Here is an 18,409-nt window from a genome sequence, read left to right as displayed (position 1 = left end):
TAGTACACAGGCATACGCAAAGGAAGATTTTGCACAGTGTGATCTGTATTAAATATTCAATAGACAGATGAAAAGGGCCTTTTCAACCTTCATGGAAGGGGTATTATTTGGTCTGATATATAACGTTAGTGCAACCCTCGTGGAAGGGGTATTATTTTGTCTGATATATAACATTGCCTCTGGAGATGGATGACCTTGCCAATATTTTAACCTAGCCAATCAACAGAGATCAGGAAGGACAAGAGACAAAGAGATGAAGACATTTCAGAGTATGGAGACAGCCTAGAGCTCTAAAATGCATTCCATTGAAGAAAAGGTCAAATAAAGGTTAAACATTCATTTTTTTATACAGTAATGGAATGGATTACAACAACAAAACAGCAAAACAACTAGTACAAAAAAAGACTGCTGCAGTCATGGGAATATATCTCAGGCTGCAGTACAATTCTCTAACCTTCTCCCCAAAATGTGCACTCATTCACTCCCCCTCATGGATTTAAAAGAAATGGAAGAAAAGGAATATGATGCAACACCCACTATCCCATGCTTATACAAATTCAATGCTTTTTAATTCATTCACACAGACAGCATCGTTGCGTTTTGGTACACCAGAAGTACATTAATTTCCAATGGAACACTGCATGTGCCTTGCAGCATTGCGTTGCAGAGGCAGTCGCAGTGCGTTCTGTGTGGTGCATGCGTTGGATTTATCAAACGTATGCATCAAATTATATGTGTAGAAGGATTGACAGAAATGGTAGCAGAAGGTGAATGTTGAACTTTTGTTGCACACATATCCAGATGTTGCTGTGTTTCATTTTGTGCAATGACGCTGTAGGTGTGATCGAGGCGTAAGGAATCAGTGCCTAGTGGGTTGAAGGCTAAGAGTTGTTCCCCTGCATCATAGCTCAGTGTCCCTCTATGATGTCCCCTTAATAAGAGCCATAAATAAAAGGGCACAGTGAAATGTCCATCGACGCCATCACTTCAGCTGTAGTACCACCTGTAAGGTCACAAACACACACACTGTCAGGATACACACACAGAGGTAAAGTGTGCACATAGAGATGGATAGAGAGCTCTTGTGCCACAAATCCTGCATTAGCATAGACAGCACCATTGAGGGCTTCCACCATTTTAAAGTCGTCAACTTGGTGGGATTTACTATGGGTTAAGAAAGGAATAGAGCCCGAATTATATGATTTTTGGAGTCCGATACCGATTCTGATTTTTTGAGGGGCAAAACTTGCCGATATACTGTTTAACAGCAGGGAACTGAAAAAGTGTAATTTTCCGCACACTGTTTTCAAATTGCCACCCAGAAGAGCAATTGTCCAATAACTATGCTTCAAATGTTGATATCACACATTTTAACAATAATGACACATCATGAGAATGGCAGCAAGTGCTCAGATAAGCATGAGATTCCATTTTTTCATCCTATTTATTGATTAGAGGCTATCAGTGGAGTTATCAGCCAATACCGATATAGCTTTAAAAGGCTAATATCAGTGAACCGATATATCGGTCGGGCTCTAGAAAGAACCCAGATCAGCAGGAGGGGGTCAGCCAATGAATTACATTCCTAGGCAAACAATCCATAACTGCAGGTTGCAGTATATCACCAACATTGGCTTTATACCTGTTCAGACTATACACACTCCAGCACGGTAGCTGTTATGACCATTTTTTGTTTATTTACAAACTGCCAATAAACTCAAAAGTAGAATGATAAGTTGACTACTTTAAACTGGAGATAGGCAATACCTTTGAGGCCTATGCTGTCAAAGAAAAGATCAGTGTATATATAGGAGAAGGGCTCTCTAGGTCCGTGTCTAGACTTGACAGTTCACGCAGCTTTAGTATTCTGATCATAGAGTTCTGTTTATGGAATTCCGAATGAGTCATGCATCTATACTTACACTATTGTTCAAAGGTTTGGGGTCACTTAGAAATGTCCTTGTTTTTGAAAGAAAAGCTACTTTTTTTTGTCCATTAAAATAACATAAAATTTATCAGAAATAGTGTAGATATTGTTAATGTTGTAAATGACTATTGTAGCTGGAAATGGCATGTTTTTTTTACAGAATATTTACATAGGCGTACAGAGGCCCATTATCAGCAACCATCACTCCTGTGTTCCAATGGCACGTTGTGTTAGCTAATCCAAGTTTATCATTTTAAAAGGCTAATCGATCATTAGAAAACCCTTTTGCTATTATGTTAGCACAGCTGAAACCTGTTGTGCTGATTAAATAAGCAATAAAACTGGCCTTCTTTAGACTAGTTGAGTATCTGGAGCATTCTGGCTGAAAATGGCCAGAAACAACAAACTTTCTTCTGAAACTATCAGTCTATTCCATGTGAGAAATTGCCAAGAAACTGAAGATCTCGTACAACGCTGTGTACCACTCCCTTCACATAACAGCGCAAACTGGCTCTAACCACAACTGAGCAAGAGGACAAGTACATTAGAGTGTCTAGTTTGAGAAACAGACACGTCATAAGTCCTCAACTGGCAGCATCATTAAATAGTACCCGCAAAACACCAGTCTCAATGTCAACAGTGAAGTGGCGACTCCTTGGCAATATCTCGTATGGAATAGCCTTCATTTCTCAGAACAAGAAAAGACTGTTGAGTTTCAGAAGAAAGTCCTTTGTTTCTGGACATTTTGAGCCTGTAATAGAACCCACAAATGCTGATCCTCCAGATACTCAACTAGTCTTAAGGAGGCCAGTTGTATTGCTTCTTTAAATCAGCACAATAGGTTTCAGCTGTGCTAACATAACTGAAAAAGGCTCTTCTAATGATCAATTAGCCTTTTAAAATGATAAACTTGGATTAGCTAACACAACGTGCCATTGGAACACAGGAGTGATGGTTGCTGATAATGGGCCTATGTAGATATTCCGTAAAAAAAATCTGTTGTTTCCAGCTACAGTAGTCATTTACAACATTAACAATGTCTACACTGTAATTCTGATCAATTTGTTGTTATTTTAATGTTCAAGAAATGTTGTTTTTCTTTCAAAAACAAGGACATTAGGTTACCCCAAACTTTTGAACGATAGTGTACATTTAAATGTGTCTATCGTGTCCACAGTGTGTCTAGATTCCCTATTCCTGTGCTATATTCAAATGCCAGTATGCCTTTTACAAACGGTGGAATAGGCAAAATATGATAACACAACAACTGATGGCTGTAGCTAACTATTGTAGCTAACTAGCCAGCTAACATCTGTAGCTAGCAATCAACACTAAACGGATTGCAACGGGTTAGCATGACTCGCTAAACAATTTTACATTTGCTTTTAAATATTAGCTAGCTGACTAGCATTTGAGGCCAGCAATCATGTTCTTCACACGCTAGGACCTTTTGTCCTCTAACGTTTTAATGAAAAGGTAACTCTCGGTCCCAAAACACAAGTTTTCTGGAGACTTGTGGGAGGAGTGTACAGTCAGACTATGAACTGCAGTTGGGATACGAATATGTTTCTGTATAAAAGCGCTCCTGTAATATACATACAAATGTCTTCTACGACAGGGAATATGGAGAGACTGGGGGAAAAAACATTAAGTGAATGAAGGCACAATGGCTGGCAGAAATCACAGGCTCTTGCGCCTCTGACATCACTAGGTGTAATGATATTAGACTATTGGTGGAACTGCCATGAAAACTGTTCTCAACCCATCCAAATCATACCCTCCACTGATGCTGGTCAAACTCAAACACACACACACACACACGCAAGCACTCACACACATGCTTTGCATAACTATGCACCACTGAAACATTGGACAAACACACTGACACAGACACAAACGCATTCGATCGGCAATGACGCACACAAGTCAATACCCTAATAATTTGCGTATAAGTGCATGCACGTGTCCCCCCGAAGATTGTACCTTATTGGCAGCCTCCAATGAGCTGATGAGTGTTTGTAATTCCTCTCTGTTCATCTCGACAGACAGAGGCTTCAGGGCACCATTCTCCTTCACATCCAAACGGAGGTTGAGTAGAGGGGTATGGAGAAATGAGATCTTATCGCTGGACAATGCCAGCTGAACAGAGAAACAGAGAGCGAGAGAAAGGCTTAAGATTCAAATGTATAGAAATCATTGTGGTAGCAGTAGTAGATAGGTAGTGAACCATACAACTCAGTATTTCACCCCAAATCAATGACTGATAAAGCATAATTTCTCACGTAATTTCTGTATACCAAGTAAAAACGCTTTTTTCATTTGACCTGTATTTAACCAAGATATTCCTTTGAGATAAAAAAAAATATATATATTTTTCAAGGGAGTCCTGACCAATCAGTTTCCCAATCAAACGGAGATGGTTGTCTCCTCACTATAGTGCAGGGAATTCACCTTTATCTGCCAGTCAAAATCCTGGAGGGTAGAGCTGGACACGTTATTGGTCCTCTCCACCAGCGCCTGACGGATCTCCTCTCGTCTGGCCCTCAGGACAGTCAGCACAGCCTCCCCATACCCACTGCCCACGTCTGCCAACGATGCCAGCACCTGCCCAAAGCAGAAGAGGTTGGCAGTTGCAGTAATCAATAAATCACTCATACTCTCATACTGTATATTCAATTTTATTGGCAAACTACACAGTTCAAATTCAAAATAACTTGTGTGGGATGGTACAGGTAACTGCCAAAATAAAATAAACACTTCAGTAAATGAGGGATACAAAATATATAAATATATTGAAAGCAGGTGCTTCCACACAGGTGTAGAGCAATTAATATCCCATAATGCTTAGGGTCATATTTTAAAATACCAGTTGCCCATTATTTTCGGTACCATTGCTAGAATACATCTCAGTGAATTTGTAAAGGAGCACAGAGGGTTTAAAGAATGTGTGTAAGTCACCAGACCTCTACCCAATTGAACACTTACGGGAGATTCTGGAGCGCCGCCTGAGACAGCATTTTCCACTACCCTCAACAAAACACCAAATTATAGAATTTCTCATTGAAGAATGGTGTCATATCCCTCCAATACATTTCCAGACACTAGTCAAATATATGCCAAGGAACATTGAAGCTGTTCTGGCGGCTTAATAGCCCAACGCCCTATTTAGACACTTTATGTTGGTGTTTCCTTTATTTTGGCAGTTACCTGCACATTGGCCTACATTAAACACACATGATACACAAACTGTCAACACTGGACATACGATATTTATTAATACAACATGACTTTTGTAAATATGTTCCGCAGCTCGTCGTTCCCATCTTGTGCCACAGCTCCTGGTGATTGTGCAATGAATATCAAATGGCTGGTCTTGTTTCAGTCTGCCTGTAATTCTATTTACACATAAAACATTTCGTTTCGCAACTGAAACAGATGAGTCTATGTCCCTGTAATATTTCATTAGTATTGTCAATAACTCGCTACTGAAATAACTTTGCTGCTAAATTAACTCATATAGTGCCTAGAGAAAGTCTACACAACCTTTACACAGTTGTCACATTTTGGTCCCTTAAATTAAAATCTAAAAAAATTGATTAAATTGGGATTTTACTTCACTGAATGACAGCCTACTTCACACTTTCAAAGTGAAAGAAACATTTATTTAGTAGGTCTTCACACCCCTGACATGAGTTAATACTTGATGGAAGTACTTTTGGCAGAAATTAGAGCTGAAAATTATTTTGAATAAGGTCCCGCCAACTTTGCACAGCCCTTAGGGCAACATCTATCCATTATTCTTGTCAAAATTGATCAAGCTCATTCAATTTGGTTGTAGATCATTGATGGACAGCAAATATTCCAGTATTGTCACTGATTTTCACACAGATTTAAGTCAGGGCTGAGACTAGACGACTCAGAATCACTGAACACCTCATGGAAGGCCACTCGTGTGTCTTTGGCTTTATCATTTGTTGCCCTCAAACATAAATCTATATCCTAGTGTGAGGTCTTCAAATGTATTTTGGTCATGACAAAACTCTCCAATCCCTGCCGGTGACAATAATAACATAACATCACTCGGTGATGTGTCGTGTTGGATTTGCCCTAAACCGAAAGTTTTTGCAAAAAAGTAAATTTAGTTGTTATGTTCTCTTAAAGTATTACTTAAATGACCATTTTGCAAACAGGAAGGATGATTTGGAATGGATTTTATTAGCACATGCTTTCTTCTTTCCACTGTCATACAGGTCAGTAATGGGAAATGAACGGAATGTTGCTAATCCATCCACAGTTCAGCAAATGAACTCAATGTCTGTTTTAAAATCACCTTTGGCCTTATAGTGACATCTCTGAGCAGTTCTCATTCTCTCCCATAGCTCTGTTAGGAAGGACTGACAGATCCTCTCAGCACCCAGTTGATATGTAACACCATCAACAGCTTAATTGCCATACTTGTCCATATTCAAAGGGTTATTATGGAATTTTGGAATTGTTTCATCACCTTCACCTGATCTGTAACTATATACACATTTTTAAAGCACTTGGTGGCTTGGAGGTTAAATCTGTTTGAATTTTACTAAGAAAGAGGAAGTTCTTCAAAAATGATCCCATCTATTTTTCCCACTATTACTTTTGCACAAACGAAACTACACTGGACAAAAATATAAATGCAACACATAAAGTGTTGGTCCATCCACCTGACAGGTGTGGCTAATCAAAAAGCTGATTAAACTGCATAATCATTACACAGGTGCACCTTGTGCTGGAAACAATAAGAGGCCACTCTAAACTGTGAAGTTGTCACAAAACACAAAGCCACAGATGTCTAAAGTTTTGAGGGAGCGTGCAATTGACATGCTGACAGCAGGAATATCCACCAGAGCTGTTGCCAGATAATTGAATGTTAATTTCGCTACCATATGCTTTCTCCAATGTTATTTTAGAGAATTTGATAGTACATCCAACCGGCCTTACAACCGCAGACCATGTGTAACCACGCCAGCCCAGGACCTCCATATCCGGCTTCTTCACCTGAAGGATCGTCTGAGACCAGCTTCCCGGACAGCTGATGAAACTGTGGGTTTGCATAACTGAAGAATTTCTGCATAAACTGTCAGAAACCATCTTGGGGAAGCTCATCTGAGTGCTCGCCATCCTCACCCGGGTCTTGACCTGACAGCAGTTTGGCGGCGTAACCGACTTCAGTGGGCAATGCTCACCTTCTCCAGCATGCCAGTTGCCACCGAAGTGTGCTCTTCATGGATGAATTCCGGTTTCCAATGTACCTGTATGGCGTTGTGTGGGCGAGCGGTTTACTGATGTCAACGTTGTGAACAGAGTGCCCCATGGGGGAGGTGGGATTATGGTATGGGCAGGCATAAGCTACGTACAACGAACACAATTGCATTTTATCGATGGTAATTTGAATGCACAGAGATAATGTGAGGCCCATTGTCGTGCCTTTCATCCGCCGACATCACCACATGTTTCAGCATGATAAAGCACGGTCCCATGTCGCAAGGATGTGTACACAATTCCTGGATACTGAAAATGTCCCAGTTCTTCCATGGCCTGCACACTCACCAGACATGTCACCCATTAAGCATGTTTGGGATACTCTGGATGAACGTGTACAACAGTGTGTTCCAGTTCCCGCCAATATCCAGAAACTTCGCACAGCCACAATCAACAGCCTGTTCAACTCTGAGAAGGAGAAGTGTCGCGCTGCATGAGGAAAATGGTGGTCACACCAGACACTGACTGATTCTGATCCACAGCCCTACCTTTTTTTTAAAGGTATCTGTGACCAAAAAATGCATATCTGTATTCCCAGTCATGTGAAATCCATAGATTAGGGCCTAATGAACACATTTCAATTGACTGATTTGATTATATGAACTGTAACTAAGGTTGTAAAGGGTCGGAAACTTTCTGGTAAATTTCCAGAATTTCCCCGGAAATTTTCCAAGGGAAGTTAAGTTATTAAGTTAAGTTATTTTGCTTAAATTCGTCAAAAAAGTTAGCTTATAACAGTGAACCTTTTTTGTGGGATACACATAAGGCAATTCTAGGTCTTTTCACATATTTTGGTTAAACTATCCCCAATGCAATGGAATTGCAACCCTCTGCATGCACAGTGCATTCTTCCATCACATGTGCAGTGCACTCTTCCATCACATGTACAGCTGATTCTCAAGATCTTGCACACTAATGAGATGCTATTGAGCCCACACTACTACACTGTCTGAGCCAAGGACTACATGCTTTCTGGTAAGTTTTGATTACAATACTGGGTTGGGTGAATATATTTTATATGACATACATGATTTTTTGTTAACTAGTAAATAGTAGCATACAGAAAAGTGTGTTTAAATCTAACTTATTTCTAACTTTCTAACAATTTCTGCTAGTTAGTTATTGCTACCATGTGGATTTTAGCTTGCTAGATAGAGCCTGCTAACTGAGGAGTGTTAATTCACCTACTTCCATACATGTTTCATTTTAAAACATTTATCTTACAAAGGAGTTATTTAATCTATCTGTACATGGAATTGTATTTATTAATTTTTTTACTCATTTTTTTTCTAATCTTTACTGGAAAATGCCACGGGCACTGTCTGATGTGTTGAGACATTTCACTGCAACTAATGTAGAAGGAAAAGCTGTGTATATTTGCAAATACTGTGCCAAATCATATGTGAAGAATACAACAAAGATACAGAATCATCTGGCCAAGTGCATAAAATTCCCTCAGCGCTCACAACAGTCAACCTCTGACAAAAGTCCCTCTACTTCTATTCGAGGTGAAAATTATTAATCAGACACCTTATTGATAGCAACAGCTCATGGTCCTGGAATCAGACGTTTTTTTGACTCAATGGAGGAACGTAGTCAGAGAAATGCTGATGCTTTAGCTGTGTATGCAACTGGTTCACCTCTGATGCTCACAGGCAATGTGTATTGGAAGAGATTTCTGATTGTTCTTCGCCCAGCATACACCCCTCCAACCAGACATGCTTTATCTACTCATTTGCTGGATGCAGAGTTCAACAGAGTTCAAGTGAAGGTCAAGCAAATCATAGAGAAAGCAGACTGTATTGCAATCATCTCTGATGGGGGGTCAAATGTTCGTGCGCAAGGAATAATTAACTACATCATCTCCACCCCTCAACCAGTATTCTACAAGAGCACAGGGGACAACAGACACACCGGTCTCTACATTGCAAATGAGCTGAAGGCAATCATCAATGACCTTGGGCCACAGAAGGTATTTGCACTGGTGACAGACAATCCTGTGAACATGAAGGCTGCTTGGTCTAAAGTGGAGGAGTCCTACTCTCACATCACACCCATTGGCTGTGCTGCTCATGCATTGAATTTGCTCCTCAAGGACATCATAGCACTGAAAACAATGGATACACTCTACAAGAGAGCTAAGGAAATGGTTAGGTATGTGAAGGGTCATCAAGTTATAACAGCAATCTACCTCACCAAGCAAAGTAAGAAGAATAAGAGCACCACATTGAAGCTGCCCAGCAACACATGTTGGGGGGAGGGGGGTGTTGTCATCATGTTTGACAGTATCCTGGAGGGGAAGGAGTCTCTCCAAGAAATGGCCAAATCACAGTCTGCTGATATGGACAGCCCCATCAAGAGGATCCTCCTGGATTATGTATTTTGGGAGAGTGGTAAGCAGCCTGAAACTCCTGAAACCTATAACAGAAGCCATTTCACAGATTGAGGGAGACAATGCCATACTGTCTGATGTTCAGACTCTGCTTGAGAAGAAATCTGTACTGCCCTGCCCACTTCACTGTTGCTCCAAGCAGAGGAAACTGCAGTTCTGAAATACATCAAAAAGCACGAAGACTTCTGCCTGAAGTCCATTCACGCCGCAGCATACATGTTGGACCCCAAGTATGCTGGCAAGAGCATCCTGTCTGGTGCAGAGATCAACAAAGGCTATGGTGGCATCACTATCGTGTCGTACCACCTTGGCCTGGATGAGGGCAAGGTTCTTGGCAGTCTGGCAAAGTACACTTCCAAGCAAGGGCTTTGGGATTGAGATGAAATATGGTATTTAGTGCCAACATATATCATCAGCCACCTGGTGGAAGGGACTTTGTGGCTCTGAGGCTCTTTCCCCTGTTGCCTCCATCATCCTTGTTTGGGAACACACACACCAAAGCACGCAACAGGCTGACCAATACAAGGGTTGAAAAATTGGTGGCCATCCGGGCAAATTAGATTATTTTTGAGCCTGACAACGAGCCATCCTCAACAAGGTTGGAAAGTGACAGTGAAGATGAGGCCTCAGAGTCTGATGTTCAAGAGCTGGACATTGAGGAGGTCCAGGGAGAAGACATGCAAGCCTGAGAGGAAGACAACCAAAGCTTTAGTGTCTAGACTATCATTTTACAGATGTATGTTGAAAACGTTTTTGGGAGATGCGATGGATCATTGGGGATCATTCAATATTCCCTTTCTTTGGTTATTCAGCAAAATCATCCCATGTGAAGAGTCAACTCATTTAATTAAAGTTCGATTCGTAACTACACTGCTCAAAAAAATAAAGGGAACACTAAAATAACACATCCTAGATCTGAATGAATGAAATATTATTATTAAATACTTTTGTCTTTACATAGTTGAATGTGCTGACAACAAAAATCACACAAAAATGATCAATGGAAATCAAATTTATCAACCCATGGAGGTCTGGATTTGGAGCCACACTCAAAATTAAAGTGGAAAACCACACTACAGGCTGATCCAACTTTGATGTAATGTCCTTAAAACAAGTCAAAATGAGGCTCAGTAGTGTGTGTGTCCACGTCCCTGTATGACCTCCCTACAACGCCTGGGCATGCTCCTGATGAGGTGGCAGATGGTCTCCTGAGGGATCTCCTCCCAGACCTGGACTAAAGCATCCGCCAACTCCTGGACAGTCTGTGGTGCAACGTGGCGTTGGTGGATGGAGCGAGACATGATGTCCCAGATGTGCTCAATTGGATTCAGGTCTGGGGAACGGGCAGGCCAGTCCATAGCATCAATGCCTTCCTCTTGCAGGAACTGCTGACACACTCCAGCCACATGAGGTCTAGCATTGTCTTGCATTAGGAGGAACCCAGGGCCAACATATGGTCTCACAAGGGGTCTGAGGATCTCATCTCGGTACCTAATGGCAGTCAGGCTACCTCTGGCGAGTACATGGAGGGCTGTACGGCCCCCCAAAGAAATGCCACCCCACACCATGACTGACCCACCGCCAAACCGGTCATGCTGGAGGATGTTGCAGGCAGCAGAACGTTCTCCACGGCGTCTCCAGACTCTGTCACATCTGTCACATGTGCTCAGTGTGAACATGCTTTCATCTGTGAAGAGCACAGGGTGCCAGTGGCGAATTTTCCAATCTTGGTGTTCTCTGGCAAATGCCAAACGTCCTGCACGGTGTTGGGCTGTAAGCACAACCCCCACCTGTGGACGTCGGGCCCTCTTACCACCCTCATGGAGTCTGTTTCTGACCATTTGAACAGACACATGCACATTTGTGGCCTGCTGGAGGTCATTTTGCAGGGCTCTGGCAGTGCTCCTCCTGCTCCTCCTTGCACAAAGGCGGAGGTAGCGGTCCTGCTGCTGGGTTGTTGCCCTCCTACGGCCTCCTCCACGTCTCCTGATGTACTGGCCTGTCTCCTGGTAGCGCCTCCATGCTCTGGACACTACGCTGACAGACACAGCAAACCTTCTTGCCACAGCTCGCATTGATGTGCCATCCTGGATGAGCTGCACTACCTGAGCCACTTGTGTGGGTTGTAGACTCCATCTCATGCTACCACTAGAGTGAAAGCACCGCCAGCATTCAAAAGTGACCAAAACATCAGCCAGGAAGCATAGGAACTGAGAAGTGGTCTGTGGTCACCACCTGCAGAACCACTCCTTTATTGGGGGTGTCTTGCTAATTGCCTATAATTTCCACCTGTTGTCTATTCCATTTGCACAACAGCATGTGAAATGTATTGTGGACAGTTTGATGGACAGTTTGATTTCACAGAAGTGTGATTGACTTGGAGTTATATTGTGTTGTTTAAGTGTTCCCTTTATTTTTTTGAGCAGTGTATATAGAAATTTTAAAAACTATTGGAAGGATTTAATCATTTGTAATTGTGTCTACTTATGATAAGGTCAAATGTGTATGTTTCTGTATGGTAAATAGATCCAATACAAAAAACATCTACATTCAAATGATATTAATATTAATTTGCATACATTCCCATTAATTCCCACAGAAAGTTTCCACCTATGAATATTCCCCAAAATGTGCAACCCTAACTGTAACTCAGTAAAATCGTTGACATTTTTCTATGTTATTTTGTCCAGTGTAATTGCGTGATTTTTTCATAAAATACTTGTTTTTTAAACTTATTTAGATGTGCCACAAAGGGGTGTGTAGACCTTTGCAATCAAGAGATCTTGTTTTTCTCTCCTTAAATATTACAAATGTTTAAAAAAAAATTACAATAATAAACTGGCACTGTATGTAACGTTTATCAATTGAAAATGTAGGCCTGGGTGTTAGCATTAAATGTTACTAAGCCGTGCCAAAGATACATTCTAGGGGAACACAGTAGTCTGATGCCTGGTTGAACTTTCAATGGCCCCTCCTGTCAAGAGTCAGAAAACAGATTGCTGGGATATCCCAGCAGAGTCTGAAACCTGACGCCTGCCTTCCACCGGAGTGGCAAACACACTGAAACCTGAGACCAACACAGTGTATACATCTGACACCCCAAATCCACTGTCTACTCTGCAGGCATAACAAAACACAACATACCACACACTACAGCCCTCACAGAGGGGGTGACCATTGTCCACTTTTGTTCTAGCCCAGCAATAAAACACATGGTTCAATCAAAATGTACACCCCCTGAGCATCCCTCGGGAATGGATTGAGAAACATTGACCAAACCAAATACTCTTCACACTCCTTACAAATCCAATACACTGCCGGTATACAAAATACATTGCAGCCGTCAAGAGGCGCTACACAAACCTAATACACACTAAAGAGCCCAACACAATATAACTGTCAAAAGAACCCTCACAAACCAGTGAGCCACTGCATTGCACATCTTAGAAACCCAACTCCCCTCACATCTAAGTCAAGGGCCAGTCATGCATGGAACATGACTCAAAGTCAAACATTCATGATAAAACTCAAAAGACTGCTCCAAACTCATTGACGATGGTCTCACCTCTTCGTCTGGGGTCTTCTTTCCCACGGCGAGCCGGAACAGAGAGGAGAGGGAGTCGAGGAGCTCCATCCATTCTACAAGGGTCCACGTATTACCGTAGTCTGCCATCCGAGGAGGCTCCCGCCCACACACACCGTCTACCACCCAGTGTAATAGCTGGAAGAGAGAAAGTGTGTATCATCATCATCATCGTCGTCGTGAAAAAATGTATTGCGGTCCTTTTGTAGCCTATGCTGGGATTTAATCAATCTACCCAAAACAAGTCAGTAAACAATGCCATGCCCATGTTTGTGGCGGTCAGTGTTTTTGAGTAAGCGCCTTATCTGTATGCTTTGTATTTACAATCAAGTATCATGCTCCCTCTGCTGTTCAATTGTTGGTTCAGCATGTGCTTATAACAATGAAACACTTTGCCAAATCGACCCCTCTTGCGTGCCAGCTAATGAAAAATGTATTTTATTAATGACATTTTCCTCCTACAATAGCCTGTTGCTATGTAGCTACACATTGTAAAGGTGATATGTGAATGGTTCCATACAGCCGTTATACCTTAGCTACTGTAAAGTGTAGCATGAAAGGTTTCAATTAACCTGTTATTGGTGATACTTTTTTCCTGAATTGAGAACTTACAAAATTTCAAATAATTGTCTGTGCCTCGTTGCATGTGGTTCTACAAAAATCAGAGAACACATTCAGAAAAATCCATGTTCTGTACCACACGAAGAGGTTCCTCGCCATGTTAGCTACCACACATCTAGTATTTACCTCCCTCAGATGATCACTCAAGCCTTGAACTTTCTAATGACCAGTGGTGGAAAAAGAACACAATTGTCATACTTGAGTAAAAGTAAAGATACAAAAAAATGACAAGTCAAAGTGAAAGTCAACCAGTAAAATAATACTCTAGTAAAAGTCTAAAAGTATGTGGGTTTTAAATATACTTAAGTATCAAAAGTAAAAGAACAAATAATGTCATATTCCTTATATTAAGCCAAACAAACAGCACAATTTTCTTGGGGCACACTCCAACACTCTTCTTTACAAAATAAGCATTTGTGTTAATTGAGTCTGCCAGATCAGGGGCAGTAGGGATTACCAGGGATGTTCTCTTGATGAGTGAGTGAATTGGACCATTTTCCTTTCATGCTAAGCATTCAAAATGTAACAAGTACTTTTGGGTGTGAGGAAAAATGTATGGAGTAAAACGTATATGATTTTCTTTAGGAATGTAGTAGAGTAAAAGTAAAAGTTGTAAAAAATATAAATAGTAAAGTAGGCCTACAGATCACCCCCCAAAACTACTTAAGTACTTTAAAGAATTGTTGCTTAAGTATTTTACACCACTGCTAATGACTGTCCATCTCATGTTGTTTTTCTAAATTAGATGTATTTTTGTGTGCTTTGAGGTTCTTTGAAAAGCACTACGTAGAACACATTCTTATTATTATTATTTCCCAGCATCTCTGCTACGCAGCCACGTCTAGAAGTAAATGACAGCATGTCACACAGTGCAACCAAAACAAAGAGCTACACCAGTGAAGGCTCCTCAGCGGAGGAAGGGGAGGACTATCCTCAGTGATAGTGGCAAAAATAAAATTGTGAAACATTAAAAAAGCTATTATTTTTAGAAAAAATTACACTAAATACAGTGGGGCAAAAAAGTATTTAGTCAGCCACCAATTGTGAAAGTTCTCCCACTTAGAAAGATGAGAGAGGCCTGTAATTTTCATCATAGGTACACTTCAACTATGACAGACAAAATGAGAAAAACAAATCCATAAAATCACATTGTAGGATTTTTCATGAATTTATTTGCAAATTATGGTGGAAAATAAGTATTTGGTCACCTACAAACAAGCAAGATTTCTGGCTCTCACAGACCTGTAACTTCTTCTTTAAGAGGCTCCTCTGTCCTCCACTCGTTACCGGTATTAATGGCACCTGTTTGAAATTGTTATCAGTATAAAAGACACCTGTCCACAACCTCAAACAGTCACACTCCAAACTCCACTATGGCCAAGACCAAAGAGCTGTCAAAGGACACCAGAAACAAAATTGTAGACCTGCACCAGGCTGGGAAGACTGAATCTGCAATAGGTAATTGGCTTGGTTTGAAGAAATCAACTGTGGGAGCAATTATTAGGAAATGGAAGACATACAAGACCACTGATAATCTCCCTCGATCTGGGGCTCCACGCAAGATCTCACCCCGTGGGGTCAAATTGATCACAAGAACGGTTAGCAAAAATCCCAGAACCACACGGGGGGACCTAGTGAATGACCTGCAGAGAGCTGGGACCAAAGTAACAAAGCCTACCATCAGTAACACACTACGCCGCCAGGGACTCAAATCCTGCAGTGCCAGACGTGTCCTCCTGCTTAAGCCAGTACATGTCCAGGCCCGCTTGAAGTTTGCTAGAGAGCATTTGGATGATCCAGAAGAAGATTGGGAGAATGTCATATGGTCAGATGAAACCAAAATAGAACTTTTTGGTAAAAACTCAACTCGTCGTGTTTGGAGGACAAAGAATGCTGAGTTGCATCCAAAGAAAACCATACCTACTGTGAAGCATGGGGGTGGAAACATCATGCTTTGGGACTGTTTTTCTGCAAAGGGACCAGGACGACTGATCCGTGTAAAGGAAAGAATGAATGGGGCCATGTATCGTGAGATTTTGAGCGAAAACCTCCTTCCATCAGCAAGGGCATTGAAGATGAAACGTGGCTGGGTCTTTCAGCATGACAATGATCCCAAACACACCACCCGGGCAACGAAGGAGTGGCTTCGTAAGAAGCATTTCAAGGTCCTGGAGTGGCCTAGCCAGTCTCCAGATCTCAACCCCATAGAAAATCTTTGGAGGGAGTTGAAAGTCCGTGTTGCCCAGCAACAGCTCCAAAACATCACTGCTCTAGAGATCTGCATGGAGGAATGGGCCAAAATACCAGCAACAGTGTGTGAAAACCTTGAAGTAAATAATTGATTAAAACACACTGTTTTGCAATGAAGGTCTACAGTAGCCTCAACAGCACTCTGTAGGGTAGCACTATGGTGTAGCCGGAGGACAGCTAAATTCTGTCCTCCTCTGGGTACATTGACATCGATACAAAACTCTAGTAGGCTCGTGGTTCTCATTCCCTTCCATAGACTTAAACAGAAATTATGACAACTTCCAGAGGATGTCCTCCAACCTATCAGTTCTTGCAGCATGAACTGAAAAGTTGGCCACCCAAGCAAAGGATTGGAGAATCAATGTAGTACTGAAAGCATAAGCTATAGCTAGCTAGCATTGTAGTGCATAAAATGTGATAAGAGGTTGAATCAGCGAGAGAAAGATAATAGTTGAACAAATTAATTCTTTAAAAAATGAAGAAGCAAGAGAGAGATAGCTATATTTATTTATTTGTCTTCACTTGCTTAGCTATGGAATGTAGCAAGTTAGTTTAGCTTAGTCAAACAGAGAAGGATGCTATGTTAGCTAGCTGGCTATCCAACACTAGAACTTGGTTTTTGGTTTTTAATTAATGTATTGCCCCTGGGGCCGGCCAGGGTAACTGCTAAACTGCTTGCTGACTATATCTGCAAGATGCAGGCCAGTGTGTGCAAGGCGGTATTGAATGTGTCAATGTCTGTCACCTTAATTACTCAAATTTCTTTCGACCTGTGCACCTACGTTGTAAACGTTAATTCATAGGCTAGGTTGTAGCAACCTCATGATGGGTATAGGGGAAATTGTATTATCATGTAGTATGTAGCCTAAATCTAAAAAACGTTACATTGAACTGAGTGAATGTAATATGAATGACAGTCATCCAATATGCTGTAATAGAAATAAGGCAATACTCATTAAAAAAATATATGAACGGCATCGACCGCCACTGATCTACACATATGCAAGTGGCACTTCTCACTCGATACAAAACATGTATTCAATACCCTAATGAACATGTGTTTTTTTGTAGAACCCGCTGCAACTGGACACTGTTGGCATTTATGATGCTGTCTTCGTTATTGATATGGGAAAAGTGTATCCTAAAGAAGAGGTTAGTTTAAAAAGTCCTTGCTACACTTTAGTGGCTAAAGTGTAACAGCTGTACTACGGAAGCATTCACATATCGCTCCTCTATTCGGTTCGCTGCAGCTAGCTGCAACAAACTGTACAGTTTTATCTCAATCTCTTCATTCAAAGACTCAATCATGGACACTCTTACTGACAGTTGTGGCTGCTTTGTGTGATGTATTGTTGTCTCTACCTTCTTGACCGTTGTCTGTGCCCAATGTTTGTACCTTGTTTTGTGATGCTACCATGCTGTGTTGCTGCCTTGCTATGTTGTCGCCTTAGGTATCTCTTTATGTAGTGTTGTGTCCTATATTTATATTGTATTTATTTAAATAAATAAAAAAATCCCAGGCCCCCGTCCCCGCAGGAGGCCTTTTGGTAGTCCGTCATTGTAAATAAGAATTTGTTCTTAACTGACTTGCCTAGTTACATAATATAAAAATATCACCGTTGCTATGTAAAAAGTGAATGCATGCAAGGGTTCTCCTGATATTGCATTGACTAGCTCCAGGACTGTGCTGACAAAATACAGCACATTTATGAATCAAACATTCAAGGAAATTACAGTAACGATTGCACTTTTCAATTATTCTTACTTTTTGACATTCTTCAGAAGGTAATTTGCCAAGTAAATGTACCATGTTTTGCTGTCAAGTTCCGCCTTCCGTGTTTAACGTCACGAATCAGCTGATAGTGGTCACGTATGGGGGCGTATTATACATTGGACTCTTGCAATGAGGTTTATACCGGTAAAGGTATTTTGGAGCAATCAGCCTATGGAAAACATTTTATTTGAAAAAGTGCGTTGAGCTCGTATTGAAACAGTCTCCTAAAAATATTTTTTTAGTGCGGCAAAATTCTATAATATTATTCCACGCGCCACAGTGCATGTAAAATGTTATGTAGCATCAGCTGACAAAAAAATCACTTCCTTTGCATTATGTGTTTATAAAATCGGCTTCTTTCTTGGAGGATTATTAAAGTGAAAACAGAAGTGCTATGGTGAAACTAGATGACATGTCCAGCAGTAATGCACAGGACAGCGTTGTTTGCACAACACTGGGATTTTGAATATAACCCTCTGGTCCAGGAACAATGTAATCTTCAAAATAAAATGATTAACTAATGTAAATTAAAGTAATTCACACACAGTAATGTCTATTTACAGT

General features: G+C 41.1%; 1 protein-coding gene across 2 annotated transcripts; it reads right to left on the bottom strand.

The window, feature by feature from the left end:
• Positions 1 to 323: 323 nt before the first annotated feature.
• On the bottom strand, positions 324 to 17,951 carry LOC110497786 (COMM domain-containing protein 8). Of its 2 annotated transcripts, none has more exons than XM_021574147.3 (5): positions 17,837 to 17,951; positions 13,183 to 13,338; positions 4,379 to 4,531; positions 3,911 to 4,066; positions 324 to 1,003 (listed from the first exon to the last, which is right to left on the bottom strand). In XM_021574147.3, exons 1-5 carry the CDS (start codon positions 17,879 to 17,881, stop codon positions 983 to 985), a joined length of 531 nt encoding a protein of 176 aa, XP_021429822.3. In that variant the 5' UTR covers positions 17,882 to 17,951; the 3' UTR covers positions 324 to 982. The 2 variants fall into 2 exon arrangements, with proteins under 2 accessions (XP_021429822.3, XP_021429824.3); XM_021574149.3 differs by having other exon boundaries at positions 17,879 to 17,945.
• Positions 17,952 to 18,409: the final 458 nt, after the last annotated feature.

Source organism: Oncorhynchus mykiss, chromosome 19, assembly GCF_057628025.1.
Source record: "Oncorhynchus mykiss isolate SJ-2025 chromosome 19, ASM5762802v1, whole genome shotgun sequence".
Lineage (NCBI taxonomy): Eukaryota > Metazoa > Chordata > Actinopteri > Salmoniformes > Salmonidae > Oncorhynchus > Oncorhynchus mykiss.
Note: the sequence above shows the minus strand (reverse complement) of the source record. Positions and strands in the feature narration are given on the sequence as shown.